Source organism: Ursus arctos, unplaced genomic scaffold, assembly GCF_023065955.2.
Source record: "Ursus arctos isolate Adak ecotype North America unplaced genomic scaffold, UrsArc2.0 scaffold_29, whole genome shotgun sequence".
Classification (NCBI taxonomy): domain Eukaryota; kingdom Metazoa; phylum Chordata; class Mammalia; order Carnivora; family Ursidae; genus Ursus; species Ursus arctos.
The window spans coordinates 35242768-35260350 of NW_026622974.1; the positions used below are offsets into that span (position 1 = coordinate 35242768).

A 17583-nucleotide genomic window follows, 5' to 3' on the forward strand; every position below is an offset into this window, starting at 1 on the left:
AACTCCTTAGGTATGTTAAATATGTACAGGTTAATAGTAAAAAAAAAACAAAAAAACAAAAAAACCCCACACATTTGGCAATGACAAATTTTAATTTGCATTCACGAGACAATTGGATATAATTTAGTGAGAGTCTTCAATTTTCTATTTTACTACCTTTACTAAGTTGTGTGATATCTGGTTCTTAATTACAGTTTATTAGTCCTTAGAATTAGCATACTTGCTTCCTAGTACTGTTTTTGCATTTATTGGTGCTAACGGTGGCAGTAGCTTTTTAGAGCATTTTCTATGTGTTAGGCGCTGTGGTAGGTTTAATATGTTCTTTAATTTTGACAGCCATTGAGCTAGGTATTATCATCTTGTTTTACAGATGAGGAAACTGAACTTTGACATTTACCCAAGGTCATACAGCTTTAAAACTAGGATTTGGATTCCCAGCTGTCTTGACTTTAACTCCCGTGTTTTGAGACCCTGCCCTCTACTGTCTGTGTTTTTGCGGGCTGGGGTGTTCTATAAAACACTGTTGTGTTATTGGACATGTGCATTGTTTGCCACCCGTTGACTACATTTCTGGAGAAGAGGCAGTGTAGAAAGTTTCCTTGATCCACTATGGGAAATGCTTTATTTGCATTATGATCTAAGCCAGTGGTGCTCGAAGTGTGATTTGTGGGCCGTTCACAAATTCTTTGTTAAGGACACATGAGATAAACACAGATGAAAGTAAGCATTAGACGTGTTTTGTGTGTTGTTGTTTTTTTTTTTAAGATTTGTTTGAGAGACAGCAAGTGCAATTGTGGGGGAGGGGCAGAGGGAGAGAAACTCAAGCAGACTCCTGAGCTCAGAGCCCAATACAAGACTCGATCTCAGGACCCTGAAATGATGACCTGAGCCAAAATCAAGAGTCGGATGCTCAACTGTCTGAGCCACCCAGGTGCCTCTGTGAATGATTTCTATCAGTAAGCGGTGGATTGGGGGAAAACTGGTTCTTCACCACACTTTAAGAAGTACTGATATAAGCCACTTTAAAATAAAATATGGGGAAAAAATACCTGAGAGCTGGAATTTGCATTTATTATATATTGGATGAAAAAATAAAAAAGGATACATCCCTAGACTTCTCTTCTGATATGTGATGAGTAATTTTATTTTCATTAAAGGTCATTGAGGGAGCATAACCTAATTTCTAGTCCCAGGATCTGACCATCTTTTCACACAAAAAAAGTACCATAGCTCCCTGCTGATGAAACTTGTACAAAATGTCCTTTCTCATTTTTCAGCTGTTTGCATAAGATTTTGCTTTTAATGTTCTACATGTCTATACTATATGAACTCTTTTTGGTTACATTTAAATATTTAGGTAATTTTTCGCTAAATAAAAAAAAAATCAAATTTCTTATCTGAGTCAACTTTCTTAGCTGCAAATACATAAGAGTTCTAAACCCCACAAACTTAGTTGGTCATTTTAGTGTTTTATACCAAATTTAAAAAGTATGTCTGAAGAATATGTCAATTGAGGTTAATATTGCCTCACAATTATATTATTACTCTGATTACAATTAACATACTTCCATTTATAGAAATTACTAAATTGATTTTTAGGTTAAATTTCCCCATGCACAGATACTATATATCTTATCTTGAAAATGATGTGTTATATCTTATGAATATATTGATAAGAAATATTGCTGGAAATATTGCTAAGGGGAAAAAAGGCCTTGTCAGTAAAAAATTATACATGCGCTTTCTCTATCTACCACTATTCTTAGGTTTATTGATTAGAATTAAGTTATTTTATACGCTTTCAGAATATCCAGTCAGATTGACTTTTTTTCCCTGAACTTATTTTGGTTTTACAATTCTTTCTTGTATAATTTCTCAGAAGCAGAACCAGAAAGGATTTAGATTTAGTTTGTGTTCATTCTAACCTTCATTCCTTATATGTCACCATGTGTTAATATTTAAGTATTTTATCAGTTATCAGAGTTTATGGCTTTAATTGTTCAGTATGTCAGTCTTTTTTTTTTTTTGAAGAGTTTAAGTATAATATATCCACTTAATGAAACCATTAGGAGTTATGATTACATAAGAACTAATGTGGAAAATGTTGGTGAAAAATAGAGAATACCAAGACACATATGCTATATGATCTTAATATGCATTAACAATAAAATAGATGATCATGTTAATCCACATTGTTATTCTTTGGCAAATATATCCACCTGTTTATTTTCAATTGCTTGCATTTTATTTAATGCATTTTTTAAATAATTAATATATATTTTATTTTTAAAATTTTTCTAAAAGTAGGCTCCACACCCAATGTGGAGCTTGAACTAACAACCCTAATATTAAAGTCACATGGTCAACCAGCTGAGCCAGCCAGGCACCCCTATTTTTCTTTTAGGAAGTAAAAATCACTAAAGAGAAATATAAAGATCTTTTTGGCCTTCTAGTTTGCCTTTACAATGATCTTTAATTTATATTGGCTTATTTCTTTATTTTTATTGAAATTTAATTGACAATATTAGTTTCAGGTGTACAACTATTTTAAGGGGGGGGTTCTCTGTGCCTCTTGGATTTTGATGCCTGTTTCCTTCCCCAAATTAGGGAAGTTCTCTGCTATAATTTGCTCCAATATACCTTCTGCCCCCCTCTCTCTTTCTTCTTCTTCTGGGGTCCCAATTATTCTAATAATGTTTCGCTTTATGGTATCACTTACCTCTCGAATTCTCCCCTCATGACCCAGTAGTTGTTTATCTCTCTTTTTCTCAGCTTCTTCATTCTCCATCATTCAGCTGTCTATATCATTCTCTCTTCTGCCTCATTTATCATAGCAGTTAGAGCCTCCATTTTTTATTGCATCTCATTAATAGCCTTTTTAGATTTCAGCTTGGTTAGATTTTATTTCTTCAGGAAGGGATTCTCTAGTATCTTCTATGCTTTTTTCAAGCCCAGCTAGTACCTTTATAATCGTTATTCTGAACTCTAGTTCCGACATCTGACTAATGTCCATGTTGATTTAGGTCCCTCGCAGTGGTACTGCCTCTTGTTCTTTTTTTTTTGAGGTGAGTTTTTCCGTTTTGTCATTCTGTCCAGAGAAGAATAGATGAACTGGAGAACAAAATGCTAAAAGGGTAACAAAGACCCCGGAAAAATGTACACTAAACAAATCAGAAGAGACCTGAAACTGGTGGGGGGGCGGGGGGGGGGGGAGAGAATGATCAGGCTGGTGAATAGAACAGAGCCACACATTAGATTTTGGGTGTATTCTGATCTGTTAGAAGAAACTGCCTCCCAAAATTTTAAAGAAAGAAAAACTTTTATATTTACAAAAATAAAGGTAAATACAGTGAAGGGATGGAATATGACTGTAAAAATTAAAAAAGATTTTAAAAAAGGAATTGATAAGAAGTTGGTTGAAAAAAGAACAAAAATTTAAAGGAAAAAGAATGTGATCAGGCGAGTGAACAGAACAAAACCGTACACTAGATTTAGGGTATATTTTGGTCTGTTAGAAGAATCTGCATCCCAAAATTATAAAGAAAGAAAAACTTATATATATACAAACAAGGTTAAATACAATGAAGGGATAGAATATGACTGTAAAAATGAAAATTAAAGATTTTTAAAAAGGAATTGATAAGTTGGTTAAAAATAAAAATTTTATAAAAAGAAAAAATTGAAAAATTAATTTTGAAAGACTAAAGAATCATGGTTAAAAAAAAAAAAAAGCCATGAATTCTATGTGCTGTATTCCCGTAGCACTGGAGTTCTGCAGTTCTCATTGATCGGTAAATTTGGTCTTAGCTGGATGTTCTTGCTGATCTTCGGCCAAGAGGCCTGTTGCGTTGATTCGAAGATGTCCTTGCCCCAGGTGGAACTGCACCACCCTTGCCAGGGGCCAGGCTGAGTAATCAGCTCAAGTTTGCTCTCTGTATCTTTTGTTTCCTGAAGGCTTTCCGCACAGCTTTAGAGGACGAGAATGAAAATGGTGGCTTCCCGTTCTCTGGCCCCGGAGGAGCCGAGAGCTCACGGCCCCACTCCTTAGTGAGCCCTCAGAGAAAATCCATCACTCCTGTCTCCCTGGTCTCTGTCCGCACTCTGTGCTCACTGGGCCTGTGACCAAGCGTTTCTGTCTGGCACACAGCCCTGTTTGTAGTCTCCAAACCCAGCAGGTTCCTGCGGCGGGCTCCCACTCCGTTCCTTCCTGGGGAGGAAGGGGAGTCTCCCCAGTTTTGCTGCTTATTGGGCCCCTGCTCGAAGAGCAGTGGCCCGACGGTGCCGCAGATCACGTTTTATGGAAACCCCGAGCTGAGCGCCCACTCCTGGGCTCACTCTTTGCAGCTGGCTTCCCTGCTTTGATACCTGGGAGCTCTGCCACACGTATGCACCCCCAGTCTTTCTGTAACCCCGAGAGTCCTGAGACCGCACCGTCCCAGCGAGGGTTCCAACCCCCCCCCCCCCCCCCCCCCCCCCCCGCCGCCGCCCTTGCTTAGCCACTGGAGCAACTTCCCTCACTGGAGCGGACTTCTAAAAGTTCCAATTTTGTGCTCTGTGGCTCTATCACTTGCCGGTAGCCCGTAGCCGGCTGATGGCGGCTCCCTCCCCCCTCAGTCCTTCTTCCCGTATGTCGCCTCAGATTCACTTCTTTGTACATCCTGCGTTTTTCTGTTCATAGAGTTGCTGCTGTTCTTTTCTTCTATCTCCTGTTGAGTTCATAGGCGTTCAGAATGGTTTGGTAACTAGCTGAATTCCTGGGACCAGACGAAATGTAGGTCTCTTACTCCTCCGCCACCTTCGACCTGGTCCGTCAGGTGTACAACTATTGATTCTGCAATTCTGTACGTTACTCAGTGCTTGCCATACAACATTATTACCATATTACTGACCATGCTTCCTGTGCTGTATGTTTTATCTTTATGATTTATTTATTTTGTAACTGGAAGTTTGTACTTCTTAATCCCCTTTATCTGTTTCACCTACATGGCCACCCACTTCCCCTCTGACAATCACCAGTTGTTCTCTGTTAAAGAGTCTGGTTTGTTTGCCTGTTTGTTCATTTGTTAATTTTTTAGATTCAGCATATAAATGGAATTATATGGTATTTGTCTTTCTCTGACTGACTTCATTTAGCATCTAGTTTTCATCTGTGTTATCACCAAGAGCAGGATCTCATTCTTTTTTATGGCTGAGAAATATTCCATTGTACCTGTATACCATATCTTCTTTATCTGTTCATTTATCCATGGCACTTGTGCTTTCATATCTTGGCTATTGTAAATAGTGTTGCAATAAACTAGAGGTGTATATATCTTTTCAAATTAGTGTTTCCGTTTTCTTTGTGTAAATTCCAGTAGTGCAGTTACTGGGTCATATGGTGTTTATGTTTTTAATCTTTCGAGGAGCCTCCATTTTGTTTTCCACACTGGCTGCCCAATTTGCATTCTCACTAACAGTGCATGAAGGTTTCTTTTTCTCTGCATTCTTGCTAGCACTTGTTATTTCTTGCCTTTTTTTATTTTAGCCATTCTGACAGTAAAGTGACACCTCATTGTGATTTTGATTTGCGTTACCCTGATGACTTTGATATTGAGCATCTTCTCGTGTCTGTTGGCCATCTGTATGTGTTTTTGGTTTCTACTACCTTTGGGCTTTGTTCTTTTTCTAGCTTTTCTAGGTGTAAGATTAGGTTGTTATATTTGAGATTTTTCTTTTTTGTTTTTTTAAGATTTTATTTTTTGAAAATAATCGCCATACCCAATGTGGGGCTCAAATTCAAAACCCCAAGATCAAGAGTCGCACATTCCACTGAGTGAGCCAGCCAGGTAACCCTCTTGTTTTTTGATGTAGTTGTGTGTCCCCATAACCTTCCCTCTTAGAACTGCTTTCTTTTGCTGCATCCCAGAGATGTTGGACCATTGTGTTTTCCTTTTCATTTGTCTCCATGAATTTTTTAATTTTCTCTTTGATTTCTTGGTGGATTCCATCATTGTTTAGTAGCATGTTTTTTAGTGTCCATGTATTTGTGTTCTTTCCAGATTTGTTCTTGTAATTGTTTTCTAGTTTCATACTGTTGTGGGCAGAAAATACACTTGGTGTTATTTCAGTGTTCTTAAATTTATTGAGACTTGTTTTGTGACCCAACATGTGATGTATCCTGAAGAATGTTCCATGTGCACTTGAAAACAGTGTGTATTCTGCTCTTTTTGGATGGAATATTCTGTATATGTTAGGTCCATCTGGTTTAATGTATCATTCAGAGCCACTGTTTCTTTGTGGATATTCTGTCAGATGATTTGTCCTTTGATGTAAATAGGTTAAAAGTCCCCTATAGTATTGTATTACTGTCAATTTCTCCCTTTATGTCTGCTCACATTTGCTTTATTTATTAAAAGAGAGAGAGAGAAGGAGGCAAAAAACTTATTGGAAGAAATAATAGCTAAAAGCTCCCCTAATCTGAGGAAGGAAACATACATCCAGATCCAGGAAATGCAGAGAACCCCTAATAAGATTAACCCAAGGAGGTCCACAGCAAAACACATAGTAATTAAAATGGCAGAAAGTAATGATAAAGAGAAAATTTTAAAAAGGAGCAAGAAAAAGCACTTACAAACAATGGAAACCCCATAAGGCTATCAGTTGATTTTTAGCAGACACTTTGAAGGCCAGAAGGGAGTGGCATGATATAAAGTGCTGAAAGGAAAAAATGTACAACCAGGAATACTCTACTCGGTAAGGTTATTATTCAGAATTGAAGGAGAGCTAGTTTCCCAGACAAAAGTTAAAAAAGTTCATCACCACTAAGCCAGTCTTCAAGAAACGTTAAAGGGAATTCTTTAACTGGAGAGAAAAGACCACAATTAAAAGAAAATAAGAAAAATGTCATAGGTAAAAGCAAACATGTAGAAAGGTAATAAATCACTTATAAAGCCAGTATGGAAGTGAAAACACAATAGTAAAATCAGTTATATCTAGAAATATCAGTCAAGGGATACACAAAATGAAAAGGCATAAAATATGACATTATAAAATGGGGGTAAAAATTTAGTGTTTTAGAATGTGTTCAAACGTAAGCAACCATTGACTTAATATGGACTGCTATCTGCATAAGACGTTCTATATGAGCCTAATGGTAACCACAAGTCAAAAACCTACAACAGATAAACACAAGAAGGAGAAAGCAATCGTATAACACTAAAGTGAGCCCTCAAATCACAAGGGAGGAGAGTAAGAGAAGAACAGGGAAAAACTACAAAAACAACCAAAAAGCAGTTAACAAAATGGCAACAAGTACATATGTATCAGTAATTAATTTAAGTGTAAATATACTAAATGCTACGATAGAAAGACCTAGAGTGACTGAATGGATTAAAAAAAAACAAAAACAAAACAAACCAAGACCCATCTCTGTGCTGCCTACAGAAGACTCACCTCAGACCTAAAGACATACGGACTAAAAAGTGAAGGGGTGGAAGGAACTGCAAATTGGAAGTGAAAAGGCCAGGGCAGCAGTACTTACAGTAGACAAAATAGATTTTAAAATGAAGAGTGCCATTTAAAATGGCAGATTTAAAATGAAGAGTATCTGAAGTATATGTTGCTGTATGTGTTTATGCTTATGTTTAAATGTGGTTTTTAAAAATTTTAGAAGCCATAGATTGATGATAAAACAGCTTACAGAATTTTTACCTTAGTCCCAGTCTTAGCTCTTATACTTACAATATTGTGTCTGCATCCAGCTTGAGCTTGACTATTGTAAGTTAATGCTGTGCTACATACAAATATGTATGAAATATAGCTCCTCCTTTCAAAGACTTCTTCCTAACAGGGTAATTGCATAGCCAGTTCTTAATGAAACAAATCAGTGTTGGAAGGGAAGATAGTTAAGATTAGTTTTGATTCATTTATCTTTTAAGTTCTTATTCATCTTGGATTTCTCACAATACGTAAAAATACTGCTTTGTTTTGTTACTGTGAGAGTCCAGAGTATGAAGGGATAGCATTGAAGTATGTTTTTTTTCCCTGCATAAATTTTGCATTATTTTAAGAGCCTATCCCTCCCAATAGGGAATGAAAGTATCATGAGGTTCAGGAATATTCTCTTTATTCAGCACCCAGACGTAGTACTTGGCACATGGTGTACTGAAGTGAATAATAAGTCAAGTGCCTCTGTGTTTAAGATAATCTCTCTGAAATGGGATTTGGGAATTTGTCTGTTTTTATTTTTATGGATAAAAGAATTGAGGTAGAGAATTGGGAAGTTTGTATCATTCCTTTTGTCACAGCCTTAACCAAGAAAATTTTGATTTAATAAATACATAGATTTTTACCTTTTTTTTTTTCAGGGCAAATGTATTACTAATATAGGTTATATTCTCTAGAGTAGTGACTCTTAACCTTTTTGAGGATTTTGTTATAAAGCATTTTTGAGAATATTATAAATGTAGTAGACTATCTCCCCAATAACATGTAAGAGGTAAATTTTGCACGTAATTTTAGGTAATTCACAGATTCCCTAAGATCCCTTATATAGAAAAAAATGTAGGAATACACACACATAACTTCACCGAGATATAATTCACCTACCATACAGTTCACTTATTTAAAGTGTGTAATTCAGTACTTCTTAGTACGTCCTATGACCATCCTTACAATCAATTTTATTTATTGTATAATTAACATACAGTGTTAGTTTCGAGTGTACACTATAAGAATCCAAAAATTTCTTATATTACTTGGTGCTCATCAAGATACGTGTAGTCTTAATCCTCTTTATTTATTTCCCATATACCCCAACAGACTTCCCCTCATGTAACTACCATTTTGTTCTCTGTATTTAAGAGCTTGGGGTTTTTTAAGTCTCTTTTTCTCTTTGTCCATTTGTTTCTTAAATTCCACATATGAGCAAAATCATGGTGATTGTCTTCACTGTCTGACTTTTTTAAGTCAGCATCATACCCTCTAGGTCCATCCATGTTGTTGCAGATGGCACTATCTAATTTTTTTATGGCTGAGTAATATTCCATTGTGGATACATATACCACATCTTTTACTCATTCATCTATCAGTGGACATGGGTTGCTTCCGTGTCTTGGCTATTATAAATAATGCTGGAATAAACATAGGAGTTGCATGTATCTTTTCAAAATAGTGTTTTCATTTTCTTTGGGTAAATTCCCACTAGTGGATCATATGGTAATCCTATTTTTAATTTTTTGAGGAACCTCTGTATTGTCTTCCACAGTGTCTACATCAGTTTGCATTCCCACCAATAGTGCATGCGGGTTCCTTTCTCTCCACATTCTTATTAACATTTGTTATTTTTTGTCTTTTTGATTTTAGCCATTCTGACAGGAATAAGGTGATATCTCATTGTGGTTTATCTTTGCATTTCCCTAATGATTATTGGTGTTGAATATCTTTTTCATGGGTCTGTTGGCCATGTCTTCTTTGCAAAAGAATGTTCTGAATATATCCATTAGATCCATCTTCTCCAGTGTGTCCTTCAAAACCATTGTTTCCTTGTTGATTTCCTTTTTGGGTGACCTCTCTATTTATGTAAATGGGGTATTAAAGTTCCCTACTGTTATCGTATTACTATCAGCTACTTCCTTTATGTTTGTTATTAGCTGTTTTATTTATTTGGGTGCTCCCGTGTTGGGTACATAAATATTTACAATTGTTATATCTTCTTGTTGGATTACTACTTTTTTTAAAGATTTTGTTTATTTATTTGACAGAGAGAGTGTGCTCATGCACACAAGCAGGCAGCGGAGCAGGCAGAGGAAGATGGAGTAGTAGGCTCCTCACTGAGCAGGGAGCTCATCTGGGGCTCGATCCCAGAACCCTGGGATCATGACCTGTGCTGAAGGCAGATGCTTAACTGACAGAGCCATCCAGGCACCCCTGGATTATTCCTTTTATGACTATATAGTGTTTTTATTTATCTCTTTGTTAAAGTCTTTGTTCAAAGTCTATTTTGCCTGATGTAAGTATTTTTACCGGCTTTCTTTTCATTTCGATTCACATGATAAATGCTTTTTCATCCTGTCACTTTCAATCTGCATGTGTCTTTAGGTCTGAAATGAGTCTCTTGTAGGCAGTGTATAGATGGGTGTTACTTTTTTACCCATTCTGTCACCTATTTATTGGAGTGTTTAGTCTGTTTATTTTCAAAGTAATTAGTGATAGTATGTACTTACTGCTGTTTTGTTACTTGTTCTGTGGTTCTTTTTGTTGTTCTCTGTAGTTCTTTTTTCTCATGATTTGTTGGCTTTCTGTAGTGATGTACTTGGATTCCTTTTCCTTTATTTTTTGCATATCTATTACCAATTCCTGATTTGTGGTTACTGTTAGGTTTGTATAACGGTTTGTATATAACATCTTATGCATGTATCAGTCTATATTAAGTTGATGATCACATAAGGTTGAACCAATCATTCCTTACTCCTCTCACCCTCATGTTTTACGTATATGGTGTTGTATTTTACATCCTTTTATTTTGTGAATCCCTTGACTGATATTTATTGATCTACTTATTTTTACGGCTTTTATGTTTCCTACTTATTCCTGTTTATGGTCTTTCTTTTTCACTCAGTGAGTCCCCTTTAATATTTCTTCTAGGGGCTGGTTTAGTGGTTATGAATTCCTTTAACTTTTGTTTGTCTGGGAAACTCTTCATTTCTCCTTCTAAGTGATGGCCTTGCTGGATAGAATATTGCTGGCTGCAGTTTTTTTCTTTCAGCACTTTGAATATATCATGCTCATTGTCTTGTGGCCTACAAAATTTCTGCTAAAAAATCAGCTGATAGCCCAGTGGGATTTCCCTTCATGTAACTGTTTTCACTTCTCTTGCTGCTTTTAAAATCCCCTTTTAAAGTCACTACTTTTTGCCACTTTAATTACTTTGTGTCTTGGTGTGGACCTCCTTGGGTTGATTTTGTTGGGGATTCTCTGTGACTCCTGGATCTCAATTTCTGTTTCCTTCCCCAGATTCAGGAAGTTTTCAGCTCGCTCTTCTTCAGATACATTTTCTGCTGCTGTTTCCTCTCTTCTCCTTTTGGGATCCTTATAATGCACATGTTATTATGCTTCATGGTGTCGCTGAGTTACCTAAGTTTATTCTCATTTTTTATTATTTCTTTTTGTCTCTCCTGCTCAGCTTGAGTGCTTTCTATTACTCTAGGTCACTGATCTGTTCTTCTGCTTCTTTTAGTCTACTATTTATTCCATCTAGTGTATTTTTAATTTCCGTTATTGAGTTCTTCATCTCTAATTGGTTCTTTATGTTTTCTGTCTCTCTGTTAAGGGTCTCATGAGGTCCTCCACTCTTAATAGTCCAGTGAGTATCTATATGGCCGTTACTTTAAATTCTTTATCAGACATATTACTTACCTCTCTTCGGTTTAGTTCTCACTGATTTTATCCTGTTCTTTAATTTGGGATATATTCCTCTGTCTCATTTTGTCTAACTCTGTGTCTGTTTTATATGGTAGGAAAGTCAGCTGCATCTCCTGCTCTTGAAAGTAGTGGCCTGTGTAGAGGGTCTGTAGTGCCTGGTAGTGCATTGTTCTCTGTTGACCAGAGCCTGGTGCTTCAGGGTGTCTCCTGTGTGTGTTGCATGTGCCCTGCTGTTGTGACTGAGCTGCTTTTGCCTTCTGTCCATTCATCAGCAATGGCTCTCTGCCTGTTGTGGGCAGGTTTGATCCTTTTGTTGTTAGTGAGCCTTTCTGGGGCCACCTTGGGCTTAACTTGAGTCAGACCAAATGTTTGCCAGAGATATGGTAGCACAGAGCTGTAGGAGAACAGGAGGGCAGGGTGTGTGGTGTCAGAAAGGCTGGCAGCAGCAGAAGGAGACCTGCAGCTGCTGGGGACAGAGGCCCATGGGTTGGAGGACTGATCCACAGAGGCATGTGCGGGAGGGTCAGGTGGTATTAGCAAGGTTTGCCTGGGTCTGCTGTGGGAGAAGATCTGGAGTAGAGATCTGGCTGGTTGGGGTGTGTCTGCAGGAGAACGGGTGGGTGGGAGGCACTATTAGCAAGTTAGGTAGTGAGTGTTGGTACCCCACTGGTTCCCGCACGTGTCTTTGTGTTTGGGGGGGGTGGTTAGGGAGAGCAGTGGTGCCTTCCAGCTTCTTCGTTCCTGGGGAAGTCTCCCAAAGATCCCTGCCCCTCCAGCACATACTTTGAGATTAGTAAGCAAATCTCCCTCCCAGATACCCAGGCTTTTTTCAAGCTGCTGCTTCTATGCTGTATGTCATTGGGCTCGTTGTTGTGCTGTCTCTTTAAGGCTGGGGGCTCAGTTTCCTCTTACCCTCCCTGTTCTCTCTCAAGCTTCCTGATTTTTAACGGACCAGGTTTAAAGCCTCGCTGATTGTAAGAATTCACAAAATTTGGCGCCTCTGGTTTTAAAAGCCAAATATTATGGTGATTCATCTACCCCATGTAGGCTCCCTGAAGTGAGTCTGTTTCTCTCCTCTCTCACACCTGGGGTGTTCCTCCCTCCCAAGGAGAGTCCCATGGATCCATTTAGCTCTCAAGTCTATCACCACCCTGCATACCTTCTCTGATATGGCCTCTTTTCTACACTTAGCTGTGGAGAGTTTGTTCTGCCAGTCTTCAGGTCATTTTTTTGAGTTATTTACACTGATATGGCTATTATCTAGTTGTATCTGTGGAACAAGGTGAGCTTAGAGTCCTCCCACTCTGCAGTCTTCCCCAGAAGTCCCCGTTTTTACTTTCTTGATGATATCCTTTGAAGAAGAAAGGTTTTTCATTTTGATAAAGTCCGATTTCTTTATTTTTTGTTACTGCTTGTCCTGTCTTCTTTAGTGTTATTTCTAAGACTGCCTGGCGTTAGGACACAAAAACTTACTCCTGTATTCTAAGACTTTTATAGCTGTTGTGTTTAGATCTATTATCCATTTTGAGTTGATTTTTGTGTAGATATGAGGAAGGAGTCACCTTCGTTATTTTACATGTGGTTTTCCAGTTATCCTAAAACCATTTGTTGACGAGACTATTTTTACCTTTCATTTAATCATGTTGGCATCCTCTGAGTCCCATTCTTAGACCCTCCTCCACATCCATGAACCTAGCTTTAAAGAAAGGTACAGAGTTAGTTGAAAGTCCAATAGGATACCAAAAAAGTGGAGGAAAAGCCACATTGGGTTTTAAGTCAAGCCTAAGTTAAATCCTAATTACTACTCTGTTGGTTATCTAGTGCTGTATAACAAATTTATCCCCCAAGTCAAGGGCCTAAATCAGCAAGATTACTGTAGGTCATGAATTTGAGACTTAGTTATGTAGGTTCGGCTCAGGATCTCTCATGAAGTTACAGTTAGTTTGTTGGTACTGCCATCAAATCAAGGCTTGCTTGGAAATGGAAGATCCGCTTCTAAAATGGCTCACTCACTTCTAAAATGGCTGTTGGCAGAAAACAGTCCTTACAACGGAACCTCTCCATAGGGCTCCTTTAAGTGTTCTCATTACGTGGCAACTGGTTTTCCCAGACCTAATGATCTTAGAGAGGGTCAGGGAGGAAGCCAAAATGCTTTTATGACCTAGTCTTAGCCAGTACACATTGTCACTTCTGCCTTGGCTATTTTTGTCAGAACTGACTCACCAAATCCAGCTGTAGGATTTGGAACCACTTTTTAAAATTAATATCAAAGACTTTGTGAACATGTTTTAAACTACCACATGTATTTGTCTTTTTTATTAAAAGTAAGGTCTAATTCCAAAAAAACTGATGTTCCTTTATCCTATGTGCTCGTTTATTGCCTAATAAAATGAGATGATCTCTAAATAATTAATATTTTTTCCTGTTTTTTTTTCTACATGTCCTTGATTTGTCCTATCCAACCACTCTTAGTATATCTTAGCATCAAAGCAAAGCAGAGGAGTATGTCCATCACAAATGTTATATCAGAAAATAAAAGAAAAATAGCATGATTTCTAAACTAAGTACCAAAATATTTCCTATTTTTTTCTATCCCTTCATTCTCACAGCCAATTTCCAGTTTCTAGGAAGAAGCATATGGATGACTATGAAGCAGTCTTTGAGTTCTTCATGACTCTGTATACTAGCTGACCAGTTTTGACCACTTCTAACTCAAGAAACATTTTAAAGTTAGCCAATAGTTTTATAACAAGAGCATATGAGCCTGTTTTAATACTTTACTTTGTAACTTTGGTTCCTTCTGCAAACTTTTTTATAGGTAATGATTTTACCTGACTTTGGAACTGGTCTCTAGTGGGACGCTGTGGGAGGATGAACACAGAAGAGCTAGAATTACTGAGTGACTCCAAATACAGAAACTATGTAGCTGCAATTGACAAAGCTCTAAAGAATTTTGAATATTCCAGTGAATGGGCAGATTTGATATCAGCACTTGGAAAACTTAATAAGGTATGTCCATTTTATCCATTTCATAAAAAGAAGTAAAAATCAGAAATCTGAATTTGTACTTACTGGCTTTCTCTAAAGGCTGAAGTAAAGAATTGTAAAAACATAACAAAAGCCCAGAATTACTTTTGGTACTGCTATTTTACTTCATGAGTTGCCTACCTGTATAGCAAGGCATATTTTTGTGGCCAGAACAACAATACTTGAAAAATATAGTTATTCCATCATTGCTGTTAAAAACACAAGAGTAGGAAGCAAATATGCTAACTCCAAGGGCTAACAAATTTCTATAATTAATCATCAGATATGGTTCTGCAGTTCCTGACAGCAAGATTAAAAACTGCATGTAGAGTGTAGTAACTTCTCTTTGTTTTCCAGAAAGAGAAGTTCTGGGAAACAAACTGAGGGCTTCAGAGGGGAGGGGGGTGGGGGGAATGGGATAGGCTGGTGATGGGTATTAAGGAGGGCACGTATTGCATGGTGCACTGGGTGTTATACGTAAGTAATGAATCATGGAACTTTACATCAAAAACTAGGGATGTACTGTATGGTGACATAATATAATAAAACAATATTATTTTTAAAAAATGTAGTAACTTCTCTGTCCTTTACAAATGTTATGTAGCAGTAAGGAAAATTTTGTATCCAGGCGTTTCTTAGATATAGTCAGTATTTTTTACAAAAGTGACGAGTAGTCACTTAGGCCTTGGAGGTTCACCTCACGTGTTTCCTCTTAACATGTCTGGTTTTAATCCCGTTATGGGGCATTATGGATCAACTCATAGCTTTAAATTTTAACGCTGTTTTTTTTGTTTCTTAACTTAGATCAAACTTTTCTCACCTCACACCTATAGTTTTGATTTTGGGGATTTTGGGGGGGATGGGGTTTTTTTTAGCAGTTGTTATTGAATTGGCATGCTTTTAAATATTAAATGGAGTGGAGAAGAAGATAGGAAATGAGAGCTCTCCAAGTAAGTTTTAACATCAAACAGCTGAGCGTACAATTATTAGTAAAGAAATTGTCTTAAAATACGTTCCAAGGGGGCACCTGGGTGGCTCAGTCATTAACCGTCTGTCTTCGGCTCAGGGCATGATCCCGGGGTCCTGGGATTGAGCCCCGCATCGAACCCCACATCGGGCTCCTCCGCTGGGAGCCTGCTTCTTCCTCTCCCACTGCCCCTGCTTGTGTTCCCTCTCTCGTTGGCTCTCTTTGTCAAATAAATAAATAAAACCTTTAAGAGAATAAATAAATAAAATATGTTCCAAGGACACTACTGTTCAACTCATACATACTATGGATAATTACTATTGTATCTTCAAAAAAAAAAAACCCTTTCATTTTTAATGTGCAAGGATTTATCTTAAAATTGGATGCACAAACTTCTGTTTGACCTGTTAACTTCTAACATTTATCACTTGCGGTTTGATAAATTCCCAGATTTTTTTTTATAGTAGCCTCAAGAAATTGCATTCAAAAGTATGAATATGCTTAAAAGTAGTTAGGTTCTTTTTTGTTCTGAAGAGTCTCTTTCTGAAAACTTACTAGGAACTATGTTTAAAAGCCATTTATTAAATTGCAGAAATTAATATACATAATTGAGTACATAAGTAGTTTTTTATATATTTAATCAGTATTTATGAAAGCATTTTACTGTATCCAGATAATACAAAGTAGGATATGCAAGTCATTGAAAAACTTACTTTAAGTTGAGAAACAGGCAAGGATTATATGTACTATATATAATACAGATTTGTTGATGATAGTCTAAATATATGTTTTAATATAAAATTTTATTATTAATATACTAAATTTTCACCTCATTTATACATGTTTTTCAATTCGGAAATACTTTTAGAAAATGGTGCTATATTTTACTTATTAAATTTTATTTGGAATTAATAGAATTTTTTTATTAAAACATTTTGTGTTATAAATCATTAAATTTTCTCCAGAGGTAATTATACTTTTCCTTAAAATATATGTAAATATTGGGGTGCCTGACTGGCTCAGTTGGAAGAGCACGAGACTCTTGACCTCAGGGTCTTGAGTTTGAACCCCACGTTGGGTGTGGAGATTACTAAAAAAATAATTAAAAATATGTAAATATTGACCCTTGTCTGCTGAGTTTAAAATTCAAATTAATATTTTGGAAAAAGAAGCAGCTAGTTGAAAACTATTTTTCGTAGCTGTATTCTTTTTTTTTTTTTTAAGATTTTTTATTTATTTATTTGACAGAGATAGAGACAGCGAGAGAGGGAACACAAGCAGGGGGAGTGGGAGAGGAAGAAGCAGGCTCATAGCGGAGGAGCCTGATGTGGGGCTCGATCCCATAACGCCGGGATCACGCCCTGAGCCGAAGGCAGACGCTTAACCGCTGTGCCACCCAGGCGCCCCTCATAGCTGTATTCTTACTGGTCCTTTGCCCTTAATTTACTTTACATTTATAGATTTAATTTTATTTACATTCATTACATTCAATTTAAGACTGAATTAAAAGCTTGTAGTGGGAAGAACATTGAAAATGGTATATCTAAGTAGACCTCAGAGCCTTCACGTTTGTTATAAACTGGGAGATCTAGTCCTGACTTTTCTACTGTACTTGCCTTTGGCAGGTCATTTTATACCTTTTAACTTAAGTTCTTTATTTTGTAAAATAATGGCTTCTTTTATATTTCTTCTAAATCCCAATTCTGGCATATTATATTGTTTTCATTTGGAGTGTTTATTCTGCAATGTTCTATCAGTACTTTACTATAATACTTTGAAGAACTTATAAGTTCTTTTTGTTACTTAAATAACTAATCTTTTTTGGGTAGTTTGTAAAATAGAATCTTCTAAAATTCTACCCTGACCATTATCTCTAAAGAAATGTTATGTTTGGGGCGCCTGGGTGGCACAGCAGTTAAGTGTCCGCCTTCGGCTCAGGGCATGATCCTGGCGTTATGGGATCGAGCCCCACATCAGGCTCCTCCACTATGAGCCTGCTTCTTCCTCTCCCACTCCCCCTGCTTGTGTTCCCTCTCTCGCTGACTGTCTCTATCTCTGTCGAATAAATAAATAAAATCTTTAAAAAAAAATGTTATGTTTGAATAAATACAGTTGTATTTGGTCCACTTAGGAAATTAAGTTAGTAAAAACAAATAGGTAATTATAATCTTAAGTAGATTCTTTTAAGC

At 37.0% G+C, this 17583-nt stretch overlaps 1 protein-coding gene across 8 annotated transcripts in view; it reads left to right on the top strand.

The window, feature by feature from the left end:
* DOP1A (DOP1 leucine zipper like protein A) overlaps window positions 1-17583 on the top strand; it is a 104265-nt gene that overhangs the window by 19305 nt on the left and 67377 nt on the right. For all 8 annotated transcript variants that reach the window (XM_026506994.4, XM_044387087.3, XM_044387090.3 and 5 more), the window contains one exon: window positions 14219-14409. In XM_026506994.4, the coding sequence (XP_026362779.2) occupies window positions 14272-14409 (138 nt within the window). In that variant the 5' untranslated portion in view covers window positions 14219-14271. The remainder of the gene's footprint in view (window positions 1-14218; window positions 14410-17583) is intronic.